This window comes from Dromiciops gliroides, chromosome 4 (assembly GCF_019393635.1).
Source record: "Dromiciops gliroides isolate mDroGli1 chromosome 4, mDroGli1.pri, whole genome shotgun sequence".
Taxonomy (NCBI): Eukaryota; Metazoa; Chordata; class Mammalia; order Microbiotheria; family Microbiotheriidae; genus Dromiciops; species Dromiciops gliroides.
In genome coordinates, this window is record NC_057864.1 from 288,994,807 (window position 1) to 289,013,956 (window position 19,150).

General features: G+C 35.7%; 1 protein-coding gene across 1 annotated transcript in view; it reads left to right on the forward strand.

Moving 5' to 3' along the window:
* ADGRB3 (adhesion G protein-coupled receptor B3) overlaps nt 1-19,150 on the forward strand; it is an 890,484-nt gene that overhangs the window by 816,662 nt on the left and 54,672 nt on the right. The window contains 2 exon segments of the mRNA XM_044001123.1: nt 4,380-4,478; nt 4,795-4,966. Coding sequence (XP_043857058.1) covers nt 4,380-4,478; nt 4,795-4,966 — 271 coding nt within the window.

Here is a 19,150-nt window from a genome sequence, read left to right on the forward strand (position 1 = left end):
TAATGTGTAAATTGTACCAAAAATACATTGCAAAGACTTGAAGACTACATGTTAAAGATGGGGTTGGACACTATAGGCAGCCAAACCATATAATTCAGTTAAAATAACTTTTATATTTTTGCATATAGAAGGGTATCTTGTCTATAAAAAAAATCTATACTGTGATTCATAGGGATTTAATCAATGCCTACATATTTTCTCTGCAGGGAAAATTTAATTTTAAAAAATTGATCAATTGCATTATGTATAACTATGTTATGAAGAAGTTTCTCCCTCTCCATTGCCTTCTACTTTTTTACCCACAACCTCAGTTGGTATATACTATTGAATAATAATTTAATGGCTAGAAAATATCTACCATTATAATAAAATAACTAAATGTACAACAGAGTAGAATTTTTTTAATTCTGTAAATGCCAATACCTACATAAAATAGAATAGCGATGATTTTCTTAACATGTTAATGAGGGCAACAGAATGACAAAAAATATCATACATACACTTCCAAATATCAAACAGAAAACTCCATTAGTTACCTTTTTAAAAAAATGGAAGCCCCCTTAAAGCAGCAGTTTTACCTTAGCAGCCTAAAAGAAAGGAAATAGTCTAGACCATATAGTGGCAAGAGCACTGGACTTGAATCAGGAATATATGAGTTCAAATCTTCCCTCAGACATTTTATTAACTGTGTGACCTGAGGCAAGGAATTAAAGTTCTGTTAGCCTCATATTCTTCTTTTAATGAGGAATAAGAATAACAGGTGTCCCGCAGGTTGTTGTGAAGATCAAATGAAATAACGTAATATGCTCTGCAAATCTTAAAATTAAGGTTAGTTGTTAGTGTTGTTTTTGTTGTCAATAGGTTAATCGATAGCTAAAAGTGTCAGCTATATATAACAAATCTCTTGAGACTTTTTTAGAAGGAAAGCAAAGCTTTGATGAATCTGGTATGGCATTTTGATGGAACAATTTGCATTATTTTCATTCTTGGAAAATGATTGATTGGTAAAGCACTGGGCCCTACACAGAGTAGGGGATGACAATTGGAAAGGGGTAGTTGATGCAGAAGGCTGTCAAAACAAGGTTATACTTGTATCAGAAGAGATAGGTGAGATTGGCAAAAATTCCTCATCTTCCATTAGCTCCCTGGAGAACAGCTGTTAGTTGAGCACTGGACAAGTCTTAAACTTTGGGAAATTCAAGTCTTCCCTACTAGTCAGCATCTCTCATTTTACAAAGCAAAAAAAAATTCCTAAAATAATATTCCACAAAACACATATTTGCTGTTTAGTTTTAAAAAACACATAGATTGCCTTCATACTTTACATCACGTAATAGTCACTTCGTTATTTTCTTTTGTATTTATAAGCAGTTCTGTGAGATATGTAGAAGGCTTGTTTTCTCATATTTAAAATTAAAAGGCCTTTAGATCATAGATTTAGGACTAGAAAGGACTTAAGAGGACGTCTGATCCAACCCCCTTAATTTTTTACAAATTGAAGTGGAACAGAGGACAGGTGACTTTTCCAATGACACCCAGGCAGTAGCCAGTGGGAAAAGAAGGGTCAGAATGCAAGTCCTCTGACAACTAATCCATTCTTTTCCCACTATACCAGGGTACCACCTTTAAAAGCTTTGAGTCAATTGCATCACAATATAATTATTATCCCCATTTGAAAGGCAAATTTTTAGAAATTAAGAAAGGGTTTATATAAGTTGTATGAATATCTCCATCATTAAACCCCTTTCTTCCCCATCTCACTTGCTCTTGGAATCAGGGTTAGAATTAGAATGCTAGGGAGCAGTTAAGTGGCGCAGTGGATAAAGCACCCGCCCTGGATGCAGGAGTACCCGAGTTCAAGTCTGCCCTCAGACACTTGACACTTATAGCTGTGTGACCCCAGGCAAGTCACTTAACCCCCATAGCCCCGCAAAAAAAAAAAAAAAAAGGAATTAGAATGCTAAAGGCCATTTTGTATTAGGTGCCATTGCTTAGGATCATCCTTGAATTACCTCAAATGCAGACTCATAGATTTAGAACCTGAGGGAATCTTAGATATCATCTGGTCCAAATTCCTCATTTTACATATCAGGAAACTGAAGTCCAAGGAAGCTAAATGATTTGTACAAGATCACACAAAGAGTAAAGAAAAGAATCAAGGTGCTCTAACTACAGATGCAGTGCTCTTTTCTTTCCACTATGTTGTCTAGTCCATAATCATATTTTATATTATTTTATGTATGTTATGTTCCATATATACATCAAATGCCTCATGTGCCTAGAGAGCCAAGCTCTTCAAGTCTTGTTGCAAGCTTTATTTCCAGAAAAGATGAAATTAGACTAAAGTAATCCTAAAAACTTTCTTTTAGGGCAAAAAATGGAGTAGAGAGTCATCATTGCCTACATCATTGTTTCTTTTTAGAGATACCAAAAAGACAGTGAGGCAGCGTAGAAATATACTCTTGGATTATTGGCACAAGGCAAAATAAGATTTCAATTAAATTATCTTTTATTATAGCAAGCTAAGAAACTTATGCCATGCTTTTAAAATGAACATTTAATAACTTTTGGCCAGTGGTTTCAATTTGAAGGACTATAGATAAATTAGTTTTACAAAAAAGGAAAGATTAGTATATACTTTCAACCATGAAGAGACTTGTTACCTATGAGACAACAGAATGACAAATGCAGTAGTAGCCTTGTCTTGAAGAACCTAGTCTGGAAACAGATTCTGAATAGCAATATTTTGTCTCTTTAAAAACTAAAACAAGTTAAAAGCCTAGGCCCACTTGCGAAAATCTAGACCATTGCTTCTAAATTCCATAAGACTATCTGTCAGGGTTTTCATGGAACAGATCACAGAAGGGATATAGTATCCTTTTTTGAAGAGTGGAGAAAACAGAATGGGATATTGCTTTTGGAATGTCATAGTAATAGAAATGATTCAGGGTCAGTCTATGTTTTTCCCCCATCAGATAAAACTTTTGTATGTAGGCTCTACTTACATTCTTTTATTTTAGTTTGGAAATTCTTATTATTACCCATATTCCTGAATTGAATTAATTTATTTTCCAAATTTTCAAAGTATACATTACAAAATATGCAGAGGGGGGCAGCTAGGTGGCACAGTGGATAGAGCACCGGCCCTAGAGTCAGGAGGACCTGAGTTCAATTCCAGCCTCAGACACTTAATACTTACTACCTTGTGACCCTGGGCAAGTCACTTAACCCCAATTGCCTCACCAAAAAAAAAAAAAAGAAAGAAAAAAAAATATGCAGAGGGAGAACAAAATTACTGTCATATAACAAAGGTATACATACCTAGCTAGAAAATTGTTCTGTAACTTTCCAGTTAAAAAAAATTTAGGAAAATTATCATTTCATATATAATCTGAATTTTGAATTAGTAGACAGAAAACATCATAGAAAATAATACAGAAATACTTTGGTTCAAAACTTTCTTCTTGCTTTTCCCACGAAAATATTTTCTCATAATATATCAAGGTATATGTTTATTTTCAAGAGACCTCTTCCCACAACAATATGTATAATGTTTCCCTTGTAGTATGGAGTTAATCAAATGAAGTGGAAAGTAAATTAGCTAAATTCCAAGCTAATCTGAAAACAATCCACAAAAATCTTAGCTGTCTGGCTAGAGTTCTCAACAAAATGTTCAGAAATGAATATTTTGAACTTAATGCTTACCTACTGTGTTTTATTGAAGCAGAATAGTCTATCATCTTTCTTATTCCCAATTAATAAATTCATTGTATTTCATACATTTCAGCCCCTATATTCAGACCATCCTAAAACATGAAGAAAAATTTAAACTTATAAGAAATGCAAACACATAAATAAACCCATTGTGGAGAGGGAAGTAAATAATGCATTAATAAAGGATTGGAAGATTTTTGACATATTTCTGCCTGTTTTAATAACTGTTAAGACATTTTATGTTTTCCATATCATAAAGTTATCCACATATGATTCCTTCTCAGATAAATGTCAATACCTTTCCTGAAGATAGAAGCACTGGTCTGAATAAAGGGATTTTATTGTATGTCTACACTAGCACATGCTTATGTTTAGCTTAGTGTATTCAGCAACTTTGATCTTTAGGCACAAGGGCCATTAATAGTGTAAATGATGAAATTATGCTTTGCATGGAATGAAGGCCCAGAGTGTTAAAAGTTAAATTTTTAAAAAATGTGTAGTACAAATGCAGCTTTACAACAGCCTAGCACATTTCATTCATCTTTGATAAGTACTCTTATTTTTCTGCATGAAATCGTATTGAAAAGCTAACTTGCAGTAGCAACGTTTTTTTTGGTGAAAATTCAATATTTTGTTCTTTTTGTGGGTGTTCTGTTTGTTTGCAGTCAGATGAGTGAGCCTCATAGCGGTTTGACGCTCAAATGTGCCAAGTGTGGAGTAGTTTCAACAACAGCTTTGTCAGCCACCACCGCCAGTAATGCCATGTTAGTCCTAATCATTTACATCTTCTTGTTACAAATCTTATACAGTGCATGTGAAAAAAATGCTATGATGAAAATTGTGTTTGCTAATACTATAGCTCTGACCATGCTTAAATATTGATAATTGGCAACAGCCTTTATAACTACCATGGGATATTCTGTATAGAAAATAAATACTACAATGTTATAAACTTTGTGGTTTCCATGTTAATGGTCTTGTTGCCACCTGTAAAGATGCCTGGTTTAGCGGTGGGTTTGGTTTCTGTTGTGGGGTTGGCACACAGCGTTATGTCACGTGGTTTTCTCTGTCTCTGAATAGGGCATCTCTTTGGAGCTCCTGTGTCGTGTTGCCTCTCCTAGCTCTGACATGGATGTCTGCCGTTCTGGCCATGACAGACAAAAGATCTATCCTCTTTCAGATACTTTTTGCAGTATTTGATTCATTGCAAGGCTTTGTTATTGTCATGGTGCACTGCATTCTTCGAAGAGAGGTAAGTAGTTAATCTTGGAGGAAAAGGGAAATGGGTTGGGCAGGGTTTGGACTTCCTAACATATGCTATCTTTCATTTTCAGTATTAAGTTCTTTAAGGTAGAACCAGGCACTCAGAAGCCCAAAGCAGAAATCAGGTTTTAAAAATGATTAAAAAGTACCACTGTGGTTCAGAAAGAGCCAATTTCAAATAGATGGGGTCTGCCCACAGAAAAGAGTAACCTCCAGGTACCAAGAGATAGAGATGAAAGACTAAGAAACCAAATCGAAAGATCAGTATATCTACACAGGAGAATGGTGGATGAGAGGGCAAGGAGGTATAGTTGGATTAAGGCAACAAAAGAAATGGAAACTCCTCATCTGTTTCAATTGGGCTTCTAAAGATGCTTCATACCTCATACTCTGATCTGTATTTAAAATGATCTCATTTTAAACAGAAAAGTGTTGAAGATTAATGAGTAGTTCTTTTGGCTCTTTATTAAATTGCAGGAAAGGTCACCACTGCATAAAAAGGTTAGTAGTTTTGATATGGATGCTTTATACTTAGCAAAGAAAAAAAAGCATGCTCTGTTTGCCATGATTGGCAGCAATTGTCCATGGCAGCTGGGGATCCAAGACGACAGAACTCCTTTGGGTAATATTTGAAGTTTATTACCAGGAGCAAGCAAAGAAACAAGCTATCCTTCACCATCACAGCCAGGGAACTTCACCAGGTGTCCCTAGAACTGTGTTTTATTTCAGACTTTATTTGTTTAGTGATGAAATACTATTTTCAAATCTGTGTGAAAAGAGTTCTGAGAGCTTGTAAACATTGACGTGAGATTTAGAAGGTTACTTTGAGTCATTTTAATGTTTGCCCTGGGGGTGAGTAGAGACAGGAACACTGAGAACCTATAAGACTTTGGCTCCATATTGAAGATTTAAAGAGACTGGTCTATCTTGTCATTTTGTTGCATTCACCTTGACCATTAGAGATTTAAATGTGCATACATACATGCACACATGGGTGGTATTCCATAAACATAACTATTAGCCCTTACCTAGTCAAATACAGCTTTTGAGGATATTGCCAGCCTTCTAACTAGTTTATAGGTATCAACCTCCCATGCATATTTATTGCCTACAATCCTCTTGTATGACAACAAGCAATAGATTCAAATTGAACATTTATTCATATTGCTAAGGAGCTAATTTCATAATTTTTTTAAAAATCTGATTAAAGTTCCAGCTTCAAAGACTGAATAATCTAGCATCACCAGCAAATTACTATATAGAGCTTCAGGCTGAAGAAGCTACCAAATATCAACTATCATCATTGTGGTTTGTTTATTGGTGGTGGTTTTTGCTGTTCTTATTACCAAAGGGTAACTTCTTTAAAGGTGAGGGTGGTGAAAATAAGACTTTTTCACTGGCATTTAGATAATGCTCTAAGGCTTCCAAAACATTCTTTGTCTATGATCTTGTTTGAACCTCAAATAAACCCTGTAGCATTCCACTACCTTCAGTTAACAAACTAGGAAATTAAGGCTCAAAAAAAGTTAACCAACTTCTCCATGATCACATACCTATCAGAAATAAGACTCCTTCCCAAGAATTTCCCAACTTCAAATCCAACACTCTTTCCACTATTCCATACTGCTTCTTTCTAGACCTTGGATAATAATTATTCAACAATTTAATTCAGTCTGACAGATTTATTAAGTGCCTCTAAGATGCCAGGCACTGTGGTAGAAGCTGATAGTGAATCTTAATAAGAATTTGGATTTAAGTCCTCGCTCTGCCACTTCTAACTTTGTGACAGAGGGTCTCACTTTTGGGGTTTCAGTTTCTTCATGTAGTAAGATAAATGGGTTAATCCCTTCTAACTCTAAATCAAATGATCCTAGAGAGACAACAATAAAATTCAAAGCGAGTTCTGTTCTATTCAAACTATATTTACCCTGAAATTTTGCTGTGTTTAATATTGTAATTAATGTTTAGAAGCAATGAAAATCTTGCTTTCTGCCTCTCTAGGGCATTTTTCCATAGACAAAAAATAGTTTTGACCCATAATTTCTAGTATACCTACAACTGTAATACATTCTGTATATAATAAGCATTTGAATATTTGCTGATGTATGCTGAATTGTAACCTTCTTCTACAGTAGTAGGAAAGAAGAGTTCTATTTCTAAATATTTTGCTTTCTATTTTCTTCAAAGAAAAAAGTTCAGTTTTCCTAAATGATTTGCTGACATTAGGTAGCCTTAACTATAGTTATAAAGGCTTATTTTAGCTATTTGCATTAAAATGGTTCAATAGTTTATATTAAGCAGGAATCATCCTCACTTTCCTTACAAGACTACCAACTTTCTCAGAAACTTGATCAGACTGTAATTAACTCAAATCATTTGGGGCAACTAGGTGGTGCGGTGGATTAAGTGCCAAGCTTGAAGTAAGGAAGACTTTTCTTCCTAAATTCAAATCTGGCCTTAGACACTTACTAGCTGCATGACCCTGGGCAAGTCACTTAACCCTTTTGCCTCAATTCCTCATCTATAAATTGGGCTGGAGAAGGAAATTGCAACCTACTCCAGTATCCCAGTATCTCTGTCAAGAAAACCCCAAATGGGGTCACAAAGAGTTGGATTCAACTGAAACAAATGAATGGCAACAAATTCAGCTCATTCACTGAAAGTGTTCCTGCTGTCTTTGCCTACTTTATTATCCATCCATAAAGAAGAAATATTTACAGAACACCAGAATCTATTATACATAATGAATTTTTAAAATGAGTTGAAATTAATGAAATTTATAGCAAACAACTTTATAAAACATGAATGCTAAACTTCAATCCCAACACTAAAATGATAAAGCATATATCTACAACTCGTGTAACATCTTGAAAATACTGACACTTCTCTATATTAAAAATCCTCATTTCAGTAAAGGTTGAATCTACTTCAGAACTCACATAAAGAGATTTTGTTATTTAAGGACCAGAAGAATATCATCAATTATAGGATTAAATTTTTGATTTCCAGTTAGTGATCTCATTTATCTGAAATTTGTGTATTTACTTTTAAACATATTCCATATTTATTTGTGCAAACTCATCAAGTAGTATTTATTATTTATTAGGAATCAGGTGTACAGGGACAATGAATGGCATAATCTCTTCTCACAAGGCAAGTAGAACACTATTTTTAAGTACCTACTATGTGCCAGGCTCTAAGCTAAGACTTAGAGATTCAAAGAAAGGCAAAAACACTCCCTGCTCTCAATGAGCTAACATCCTGATGGAAAAACAATATACACAAGGAACTTAATTTGACTGGAGAATTCACATAATATATATAAATATGCCTAAATATAAAGCAATCAGCACAAATATGTGTAAGGTAGTTAAATGCAAGGTAGTTTGGGAGGGAGAATACTAACATTTCTTATCAAGGAAGACTTTATGCCTGCTGAGGTATATTATAGGCTGTACTTACCTTAAGCAACACCATTTGTTCACCCGTGCTTAGGTTATTATTGATACCTAAGAGAATAGATACACCTTTCTACAGCAGTACCCCTACATCTCCCCAAAACACATTCCATAAACCTTATACTTGAAGATAAATGGGTATATTGCTCTTGCCCATAATAATCAAGCTTGAATTCTATGGTAGATCCCAGAGGCAAACCTATTTTCTATTTACTGATTTCCTGGTTACATTATTTCTTTTTCTGCGTGACTAAAAAAACCAAGCTAACATCTCAGGGTAATTCCTTTAAATTTCTCTAACAATTTACACAAACACTGCACCATATATTTCATTTTAGATGGAGATAAAGTTGAGATGAGAAATTTATGCAGCAAAAATTATTTCCAGTTTCATTGAGTCTTTTAACATGAATTGTAAAAATGTGCCTATACACTGTTTCTTTAACAACCCTTTTCTGTCTTTTTTGTTTTTCCTTTAAATTATTTTCCCCAGTAATATTTTAAAACACTTTATGCACATTAACTTTTCTAGTTTTCCTGTGAAGAAAGTGGGTGTTCATGTAGGAGGAATGTAGCTTGTAATGTAAAAGAGAGAAAAGAAATGAAATACTCTAATGCTGGCATTTTAACAGTGATTCTGTGAGTAGGACATAATTTCTTTGAGGGGTAGCCATGCTTTCACAAATCCGAAGCTTAGAATTGCATAAAGGGAGAATATAGCAATAGCTGTGTCTCTGCCAGTCCAATTATAATGTTTACATGACACTTTTCTTTAGTGTATAATAATCATAATAACTCACATTTTTGGAGTCAACAGACCTAGGTTCAAATCAAGGTTTTGTTACTTACTATCTTTCTGTACCTCGGCTGCTAAATTAATCATTCTGGGCTTCATTTTCCTTACTTACAAAATCTGGGGACTGGCGCTGTGGGAAGATAGAAAAGCCCAGAAATGCTAAGGGTGTATTTGTAGGGTATATGGCATGGACCAAAGCCTTATGTTACATCAGGAGGTCAGGCAACAGTGCTTGGTGTAGGGCAGATGGTAAAGTCTGGAAGACCTTAGGATGCAGTGGCAGGGTAGATGATAAGAACTGGTGGTCTTGATAACTTTCATCTTATCCAAGCCTTTGAGCAGTCAAATAGCACAAGATGGTGTCTTGGCAGCCCAGGATCAAAGGGGAAAACCAAAGGGAAAGAACTGTATTTGGAATCAGCCAACCCAGGATTATATCCCCACTCTGCCACTTAATACTCATGTGAGCTAGTGACCTCTTTGTGCCTTTGTTTCCTTATTTGTAAAATGAGATCTCCTCTAACTCAACATCAATGAGCCTATGAACTCCTTCACACTTCAGCTTTCACAGTTTTTTTTTAATCATTTACCTTAGAAGGCATTTTCTCAACATAGTTATACCTTATCACTTTGCTTTGCTAAAATTACAACTGGTTCTTTGCGCTGTCTATTTTAAAATTTTTCTATTTCATGCCCTTTAGGAAAAAAAGTATAAGTAAGATTTGTGAGGAGGGGGATAACAGATAAAAAGAAGAAAAACCGTCAACAGTCCAAATTATTACAACTTTGCTATACTTTCAAATGTTCAACTTAAATTTCTGTTGTTAATTTGGATCAAATGAAATAACCCTGGAGTTCCTAGGAGAAATGCACACATGTTTTCTCATTTTTCTTCACATTTATTAATTAGAATCCATTAAAATTAGGCATGTATTCTGCATATCCTATTTACTTCCCCTGCTTCTCAATTGCTAGGGGAAAACAAGCCAGAAAAGACTTATGAAGCCTGCACAGTGGTTACTGTTGCTAGGAAACACCTTCCTTGGTAGCCGCACGTTCAGCACATCCATCTCTCTGTCTGTGCCTGGCTCAGAGACAATCTTGCAGTTTGATTTCAGAAGGGGAAGGGAAATAAGATTGTGATACAGACTAAGCCAGTGTAAAATCCTTTTGCTAAATGAAAGGCAGAAGGAAAGTGAATGCTTAAATAGATAATTTCGTAATTTACATGTAAGGGTTCTTTGGTAGTTCTGCTGTAAAGACAATGGAATATCAGATTCAGGGCCCTCTTTGCATCATTTAAGACTGTAAAAAAGTTGAGACTATACCAGGCCGATATTTTATATTTGTAGATACATGTGTATATGTGTATTTGTAGAATACACAAAACCAACAAACATTGATTTAGGACCTACTATAGGTCAGGCAGTGCAATCTGTGGTAGGCATATAAAGAAAAATGAACATGTGCATATGTAGGTTTATATCGTTATATAAATAACACAAAAGAGATCTAACCTACCCTTGGAGAAGAAAAGTGACTGGTAAGTAGCAAGGGCAACCAGCTACTAGCACACATACAAACACACATATACATGTGCATATTATCTCCTAAGAGAGGCAATATGGCATATGTAGTAAATAGAGGGATGACCATGGAGTCAGTATTCAAATTCTGCCTCTGACATGGAATGACTAGGTGTCCATGGACATGTTCCTTAACTCTTTACAACCCCAGGCAGCTCTCTGAGACTCTAAGTTATAGGTGTTTTTGATCTCCATCAGGGGAAGGAGTCTTTATACTGGATGTTTTTGGCACTGATCAAATCACAAGTGCATATCAGCCCATCTCAAACCCCAAATATCTTATAAAGCAGAAAATTAGACTGTGAGCTCCTTGAGAGCAAGAATTTTTTTTCACCTTTCTCTACCAAGTAGTGGCACATAGTAGGTGTTTAAGGAAGACTTGCTGATTTGACTTTTAGCATTTCCAATCATGGGCAACTTTATTCCTTGCTGCTTAGTTTCATTGTATCATAATCTATAACTGATATTGCACATGGCATGAGAGTGAATATTGAATAAAACAAACAAAAAACAGTGCCTTTGCTGTGTTTCAAATACAGAGTGTTCCAAAAGTCTTGGTGCAATTTTAAGCTGTTAATGTCCCCAGGTCTTAGTAGAATAATAACCTATTAATAGGCTATTAATAGCATAAAAATCTAGCTATTAAAGCTAAAAACTGCACTAAGACATTTAGGACACATTGTATTCAACCAACCTGCCCAACAAGTCAAGAAAGAACTTGGAAAAGTGTGTGTGTATTCTGTATGTCAGAGACTAGATGACTCAATAGAGAATTGAATGAATCTAGAACCCTAATTGTGGAATGTAGAGCAATCAGGTGTGAAATAACTGATGAGGAGATCTTGGAAGAGCTAGAAGATGAAGGATCGCAGCATTTCTCCATCACTTGAAAAGGGGATATAGATTTTTTTAGTATTTGAAGACTTGTGAATTGGTGGGTGCACAGAGAAGACTTCTGAGATGATTCAGTGTTGAAAATAGAAAAAGATCTTCCAACCAGCAGTTGGAATACAGGGGTTAGATAAAGTGAAATGTAAGATAATCAGGGACTCCTAAGCAGTGTACACTAAAAAATAAGGAATTTGGTTCTTAAATGTAGAGTAGGGTGAGAATAGGAACCAAAGTCCTCAAAAGAAAGAAAGGTGCATCACAAACAACGGCAGCACAATGCTTGGAAATAATTGGCTTTGAAGGACCCCTTCAGACAGAATAATAGAGAACATGATGGAAGAGCAGAAAACAATGTCGAATTGCAACATGACTAGGTCTTTGTCCAAATGGTAAAATAACTATGCACATATAAAGAGCTTTAAGGTTTAAAAAGCCTTTTCTTCCCTCACAAAAGCCTTATGAGTCAAGAAAGGAAAAGGGAGAACAAATTAATTTTTCCATATACTGTATTCTTCTCCAGGCAAAAATTGTTAAGTATAACTTAAGGCAGTGATGCACCAATAGTATATATTTTTCCACTTCCATTTTGATTCAGATTTTTGTAGGGTCTGATGACATCATGAACTGATACTAAACTCCTGTGATTCTCTGATAATAGCTAGAGGCTTGTGAAGCTAAAAGGAACATTAAATTGGCCATCTATAACAGTTAATTATGAATGTGTTGACTCATAGAAGACCTTTGACCAAGAGAGTAAATTCTTGGCTTATGTACCAATTGACAATGTTAGCCTCTTACTTTTCATTTCCCTCATCACTTGTGCAGTAGCCTCAGTGTACCTTTTCAGCTGTTTCCCATGTACCCCTTCAGTTTGCCTAGAATCTATTATCCTTCATCTCCACCCCTTAGAACCCCTGGTTTCCTTTAAAGCTAAGCATAATGGGTGCCTCCTCTATGATGAGGCTTTTCTTAGTCAGCCTAGTTTAATGCTCTTTCTCTCACCTCCTGTTTTATTCTCCTGTCTGAGGAATGTAAACTGCTTATGGGCAAGAAATGTTTTGTTTGTCCTTGTACTCTAGTTCTTAAAACAATGCCTTTCACATGGTAGGTATTTTGTAATTGCTAGTTGTATTGAACTGCATTGTTGAATTGAGGATTGGGGCAGGGGTCATAGCATATAGAGGATAGAGTGGCAGGGTTGAGAAAACAACTGCATCTATCACTAAACTGGTACATGTATCACCTCCTCTCGTCCTGCTTCCCTCCAAGTCCTGGCATTACCTCCCTTCTTAGAGATATGCAAAATAAAACTCATAAAAAGATGTATATGTTGGGCACAAGGGTTTATAACTCATACATTTCTATTTCTTATATTTTTGTAACACTTCTAAAAAGTATAAATATCACTGTATTGATTACAGCATTGATTACTGTGCAGGTTGGGAGTAATTAGAGCTACCAATGGACTCTAGTTATTCTATTTTATTGCTCAGTTATATAGATCAGACTTCTAAAAAATTGTTGCTGCTAACAATTTCTTGACATGCTTTATGCAATTCAGACTTGGCACAAGCCAAAAGAATTCCTCACTTCTAGAAGTTTATAACATGAAAAAGAAAAGTCAACCAAAAATCCATTATTATGTAAAGAGCAAGAATGCAAGTCAACACTAAGAAATACATGATTGTTTTCTTGATCGCTGAAAAGTTCCTTTAGGAACTCAATAGCAAGCAAGAAACATACATGATGATGGCATATTGTCACCATGACAACCTAGACTTTTTTTTATTATTTTTTTTTACTGAGGCAATTGGGGTTAAGTGACTTGCCCAGGGTCACACAGCTAGTAAGTGTGTGTTAAGTGTCTGAGGCCGGATTTGAACTCAGGTACTCCTGACTCCAGGGCCAGTGCTCTATCCACTGCGCCACCTAGCTGCCCCCAACCTAGACTGTTTTAAAGCAAATGCCACATACTTCTGTCCCATTTCTCCCCTTTCCTATCACTGAAGCAACCATACTTCATGACTACAACTTTCATTTATTTATTTCACAAATGGGAAAGTTGCTTTCAGATTGAGGGGCCGCTAAGAGAACAAATTATACAAAAGTTGGTGGCAATATACTTGAAGAAACCTCACAATAAATACAGAATACAGACCTTGATTCTTGAATGGGGGGGAAAGAAGAGCAGGTAAAATAGGGGATTCCATAGGTGACAAATTAACATTGATATTGAGAATAATTTATATGTGGCCTAGTTGCTCTTGGGCATTACATGTAGAAAGATTTAGCCATATGACGACCCCCCAAAAAACATGGTAATTGTTGTATATCTAGAGCTAATAAGTACATAGGCTTACACATGTCCTTATTGTGCTCCCTAGTAGATATGAGTTCCCCAAGTTTCATTCTTTGTATTTGATTCTCGATATAGGACACAGAGTAGGTATTTAATAAAGTTCTTGGACCTATTAAATTATTTGACTAAGTAGTAAAGCCTTTCTTGATTAATTGTTAAAGCCTTAAATAGTGAAATTCTTTCTTTTAATAGCTTTAAATGGCTCATGTGATAGGAAGCTTGGAAAGACAGGAACTGAGATCTATTTGACTCCCAGTCTAAATAAGAAACCCAGTTCAAACTGCACAGTCTCACTCATGGAAGTTTCCTAATTGGTCTATTGCCAAACATTCCTTGGATGATCTCCTTAAGATCTCTAAATCTGCCAATGACTTTCAAGATTATCCTCTGGAAGCTTTGTTCTGAAGGAGTACCAACAGAGAAGCCCTTTTTTAACTTCTACTGTGACAAACTAAATCACTCTCTCTATAGGAGATAGAAAGTAAAGAGACATACCCCTGACAACTGCTTTGAACTCATTTCTCATCCAAGAATCCTTTCTTAATAAGGAAGATTTATAGCTTCCTAAGAAGAGTCCTAAGAACAGCTCCCAGCAGGAAACAGTCAAGAAAACTTACCACATATGTGGTGTCTTAAGATAAAATGACAGCCATATTAAAAGACTCCAGACTGCTACAGACTATTAAATTCTCTATCTTTCTGCTCATTATTTTTTCAAACCTATTCTCTATTTTTGGTTACTTGCTTACTCATTAATCTTTGGTCTCATTGATGAGGCTATTTCATTCTACAGTGCAGAGTACAACTCACTCATGCCTGCCCATTCAACATGACTCTCCATGATTTTGCCATAGAGGGACTATGCACCATGCAGGAGACCTGTCTTGAGAATGAAAATGATACCAACAGAGTATGAGAGCTGTCCACTAGCCATCTCTTGCTTGCTCTTATCACATAACCAGCTCTTCTTCTATCATATAGTTCTCTAATGGCATGCTTTTACACTTCTTCATATTTCCTTGTTTAATGAATTACAGTCTATTTCTGCCCATTTTTGCATTCCATAATTTTATTTTAAGGCCCTAAAGATTTAAAAACTACTGAAATACCTACCCAATGCCCAGCTTAGTTATCATTTCACTAGATATTTTTAATGTTCTAAAATGCAGACAGCACTATAACTTCACCTGAAGTAGAAAACCTAGAAGGAAGTATTTTAAAAGAAGTAAAATTCAGATTTCACATGTTCTATAATTCATACTAGGCAGTATGGTACAGTGGAGAAAACATTGACTCTGGAATCCAAGGACCTGTTTTCAAATTCTACCTTTGCCTATTACCCTACTTCCTTCCTCTTAAATGTCACATTTTTTAAATGAGAGGGTGTGACTAGATTACCTCTAAGGTCTCTTCTAGCTCTTAAACAAATAATTTTGAGGGAGGGTTTTCTTTAGTCAAGCTAATTTTCGTTTTTTAGTGTCACTGGAAACAGAAAACTTCATTATTTTTGAAACAACTGTATTAAATCCTCACCTATAAAAATGATTCATCTGTAGCACCACCTAAACTCATTGACTTATTCATAATCCATTATAAACCAGGAATAAGAGATTAAATAATAAGTTCCATTCAACAAATATTTATTAACCACTTGCTATTTATTTTGAATGAGTGTAAATTACAGAGAACATGCCACTGTGAATTGATAGAGGGAGGTTCCTTATCTGGCAGAGGGAAATGACAGGTTTAGTTCCACACCAAGCTAAGTACTGGGAGAGAAATAGTTTACACAAGATACAGTCCATGACCTACTGGAATTTATAGTCTAGCTAGGGGATTGAAATTAGTTAGTTCTCTTATTTTGAGATGAAGATAATAAAGATAAAAAGTGCACATTGCTTCAAAATTCCTGAACATTTTAGTTAAGAACTTTTTTGACAGAAATTTGTCAGTTTTCAAAAAAAAGAGGCTAACTCAGATATGATTTCTGCCTATATTTGATTTTTTAAAAAATTCTCTTTGGTCTTAAAGACTTGCCACCCTAAAAAACTTGCTTCTCTATTTTCCCACTATAGTGGGTTTTTTAATCAATCAATAAAATCTAAATTATTTTTAGATCTTTATAAAGCCCCATGGCTAGCTGCCAAAGAAGAAACTATGTATATCTACCAGACGTACTTACCAACCAAAAGAAAACTAGAAAAAAATAACCAACTGTCCAAAATTGGGAGATATATCAATGCTTCATATTATATAGATATATCCTTTTCTTCTTTCAGAGTATGTGGTTTTCTTAAGCATCTGTCCCTTACCATATGTTAAGGTTAATGAAGGTAAAAATGGTATCTCGTCACATAATTTGAGCTGGAAGGGACCTCAAAGTCTTCTGGATTTTCCAACCAAAAAATGAATCCTTAATAGAAAATATCCAACAAATAGTAATCCAGCCTATGATTACAAATCTCAAGTGAGAGCAGAGGCCCACTGTCTCCTGATGCAGCCCATTCTTCTTTGGGATAATACTAGTTGTTAAGGAGTTTTGTCAAGCTTAAATTCCTTCTTTGTTTTGTTTTATTTTGGTTTGGTTTGGTTTGGGGGGGGGGGGGGCTTGGCAGGGCAATTGGGGTTAAGTGACTTGCCCAGGGTCACACAGCTAGTAAGTGTCAAGTGTCTGAGGCTGGCTTTGAACTCAGGTCCTCCTGAATCCAGGGCCAGTGCTTTATCCACTGCGCCACCTAGCTGTCCCTCCCCTTCTTTGTAACATGAACCTTTTGTTATGGTTCTGCTCTGGATCTAAAAACAAAAATGATGCTATTACCTCTTAAACATGAAAGCCCTTGAAATATTTGGAGATAGCTAGGATAAGAACTCTACCACCACCACCACACCTTGCTTCTGGAGTCTTCTCTTCTCCAGGCTAAAAATTCCAAGTGCCGCCAACCTATCCTCATTTAGCTTGGACCCAAGATCCTTCATTATAGTTGTTACCCTCATCTGGATGCTGTCCAATTTATTGGTATTCTTAACTTGTGTGCCTCCAAAACTGGACAGTATATATACTCCAGATGTTCACTGAACATACCTAAACTTCTATTTCTCTCTCTAGTGCCTAGTTTATTGAACTGAACATAAGAATACATTCCCTTTCCAAGATATTGCCTAATCTAGTCTTTTCCCCACCTTCCATCTCTGGCATCTTGGACTGACTATGAATAGTTTACCAAGACTGTTCTGTTAATTTGCAAGATTTCTTTCCCTGTGGGAACCTAGGGAATATTGAATAAACTCCCCTGTAAATCTAAATAAATAATAATAGCCAGCATGTATTTAGTGGTTTGAGGTTTGCAAAGTACTTTGCAAATGTTATCTTATTTTATCCTAACAATAACCATGTAAGGTAGATGCTATTATAATAGCCATTTTGGAAATATGAAAACTAAGACTAAGAGAGTAAATGAGTTGCCCAAGGTTACACAGCTAGAAAGTGTCTGTAAGGATTTGAACTCAGATTTTCCTGACTCCAAATCCATGTCACTGGGGACAGGGAGGTATCTCTGACTGAAAATTCCAGAAAATTCAGTACTAAAATTAAAAATCTCATACAGCTTTTGAAATGACCATAGGCTCCTGGGATTAGAGAATTTAGAGCTGGAAATGTGCCCCTTTTTACAGATAAGCAAATTGCTGATTTTTGAAGAGTCTTGCAGAAATACTTTCATATTTTGACATCAGCCCCAAATTTTTGGCTGGTTTCCCCATTCTGAAAGTCAGAAAAATAAATTATGATCACAGTGGAATCATTAAATAAATGGATGGTATTCTTTTAGGGAAATCTTTCAAGATGTATCTTATTAAGCAGTGGTGTCCAACTCAAATAGAAATGGGGGGGGTCACTAAACTGCACAAAAAAATCCCTTCAGGCTGCATATTGACGATTGTAAAATGTAATATTAGCTATATTTTATTGCATTAGGGTGTATTTTGTGAAATCTTTCCCAGTTACATTTTTTTTTTTTTTAGTGAGGCAATTGGGGTTAAGTGACTTGCCCAGGGTCACACAGCTAGTAAGTGTTAAATGTCTGAGGCCGGATTTGAACTCAGGTACTCCTGACTCCAGGGCCGGTGCTCTGTCCACTGCGCCACCTAGCTGCCCCTCCCAGTTACATTTTAATCTGTTTGGGGCCACACTAGAGAGTGCTGTGGACCGTGCTGCAACAAGACACATGTTAGACACCTCTGCTGTATATTATTAAGGCAAAAAACAAACCAAAACAAAAAAACATCCCTATTCCAAGATCCCCCAAGGCAGCCTTCCTGAAATATTATTTATTCCATTTTTCAAAACTGTGCCCTATTTGCAATTGCCCTAAGGCACAATTGTAGACAACTAGCATATTCCGATTGTTCTGACTACTCTTCTGTGGATTGTCTTAAATACAAGTATGTTTTCATTGCTAGCTTTATCCATTCTTGTTTCTGCAGCCCAGAGAAACAGATGATTAGACAAAATCTCCTCTATTACTCTGTGGGTTTCCTGACTAGGTTCATGAACTACATCAGACCCTTAACCATGTCATTTGGTCTAATTTCAAAGTAGCTTACCAAGCAGGCCATGAGGGGCCCTAACACTTGAATGTATCAAGGAAAGGGCTTGTTTCTCCTAGTAGTAAGTCATGCACAGAAAAAAATAATTACGTGAATTGGGCCTATTTCTCTAAAACTGACAAGGAAAAACATCAGTCTAAGCTTCACAGAATATGTATTTTTATTATTATATCTAACAATGTGTACTACAAGAAAGTTATCTTACTCAGCTTCTAATCCACCCTAGAGTAGGGAGAGTAGTGTCAGATTATCACTCATTCTTGAAAAATCCTTTTTCTAGGGCACGGGTTCTTAATCTGCACTCTGTCAAATGGTTTTTGCTTTGTTTTTCAATATTCTAATAACTATATTTCAACATAATTTATTTCCTTCATATCCCTATGAATTTTATTTAATGCATGTAAAAATATTATTCTGAAGAGTTGGACTGGTATGCTTTGGGGTTTCTTTTTAAAGATTTTCAAATCATTTTTCTCAT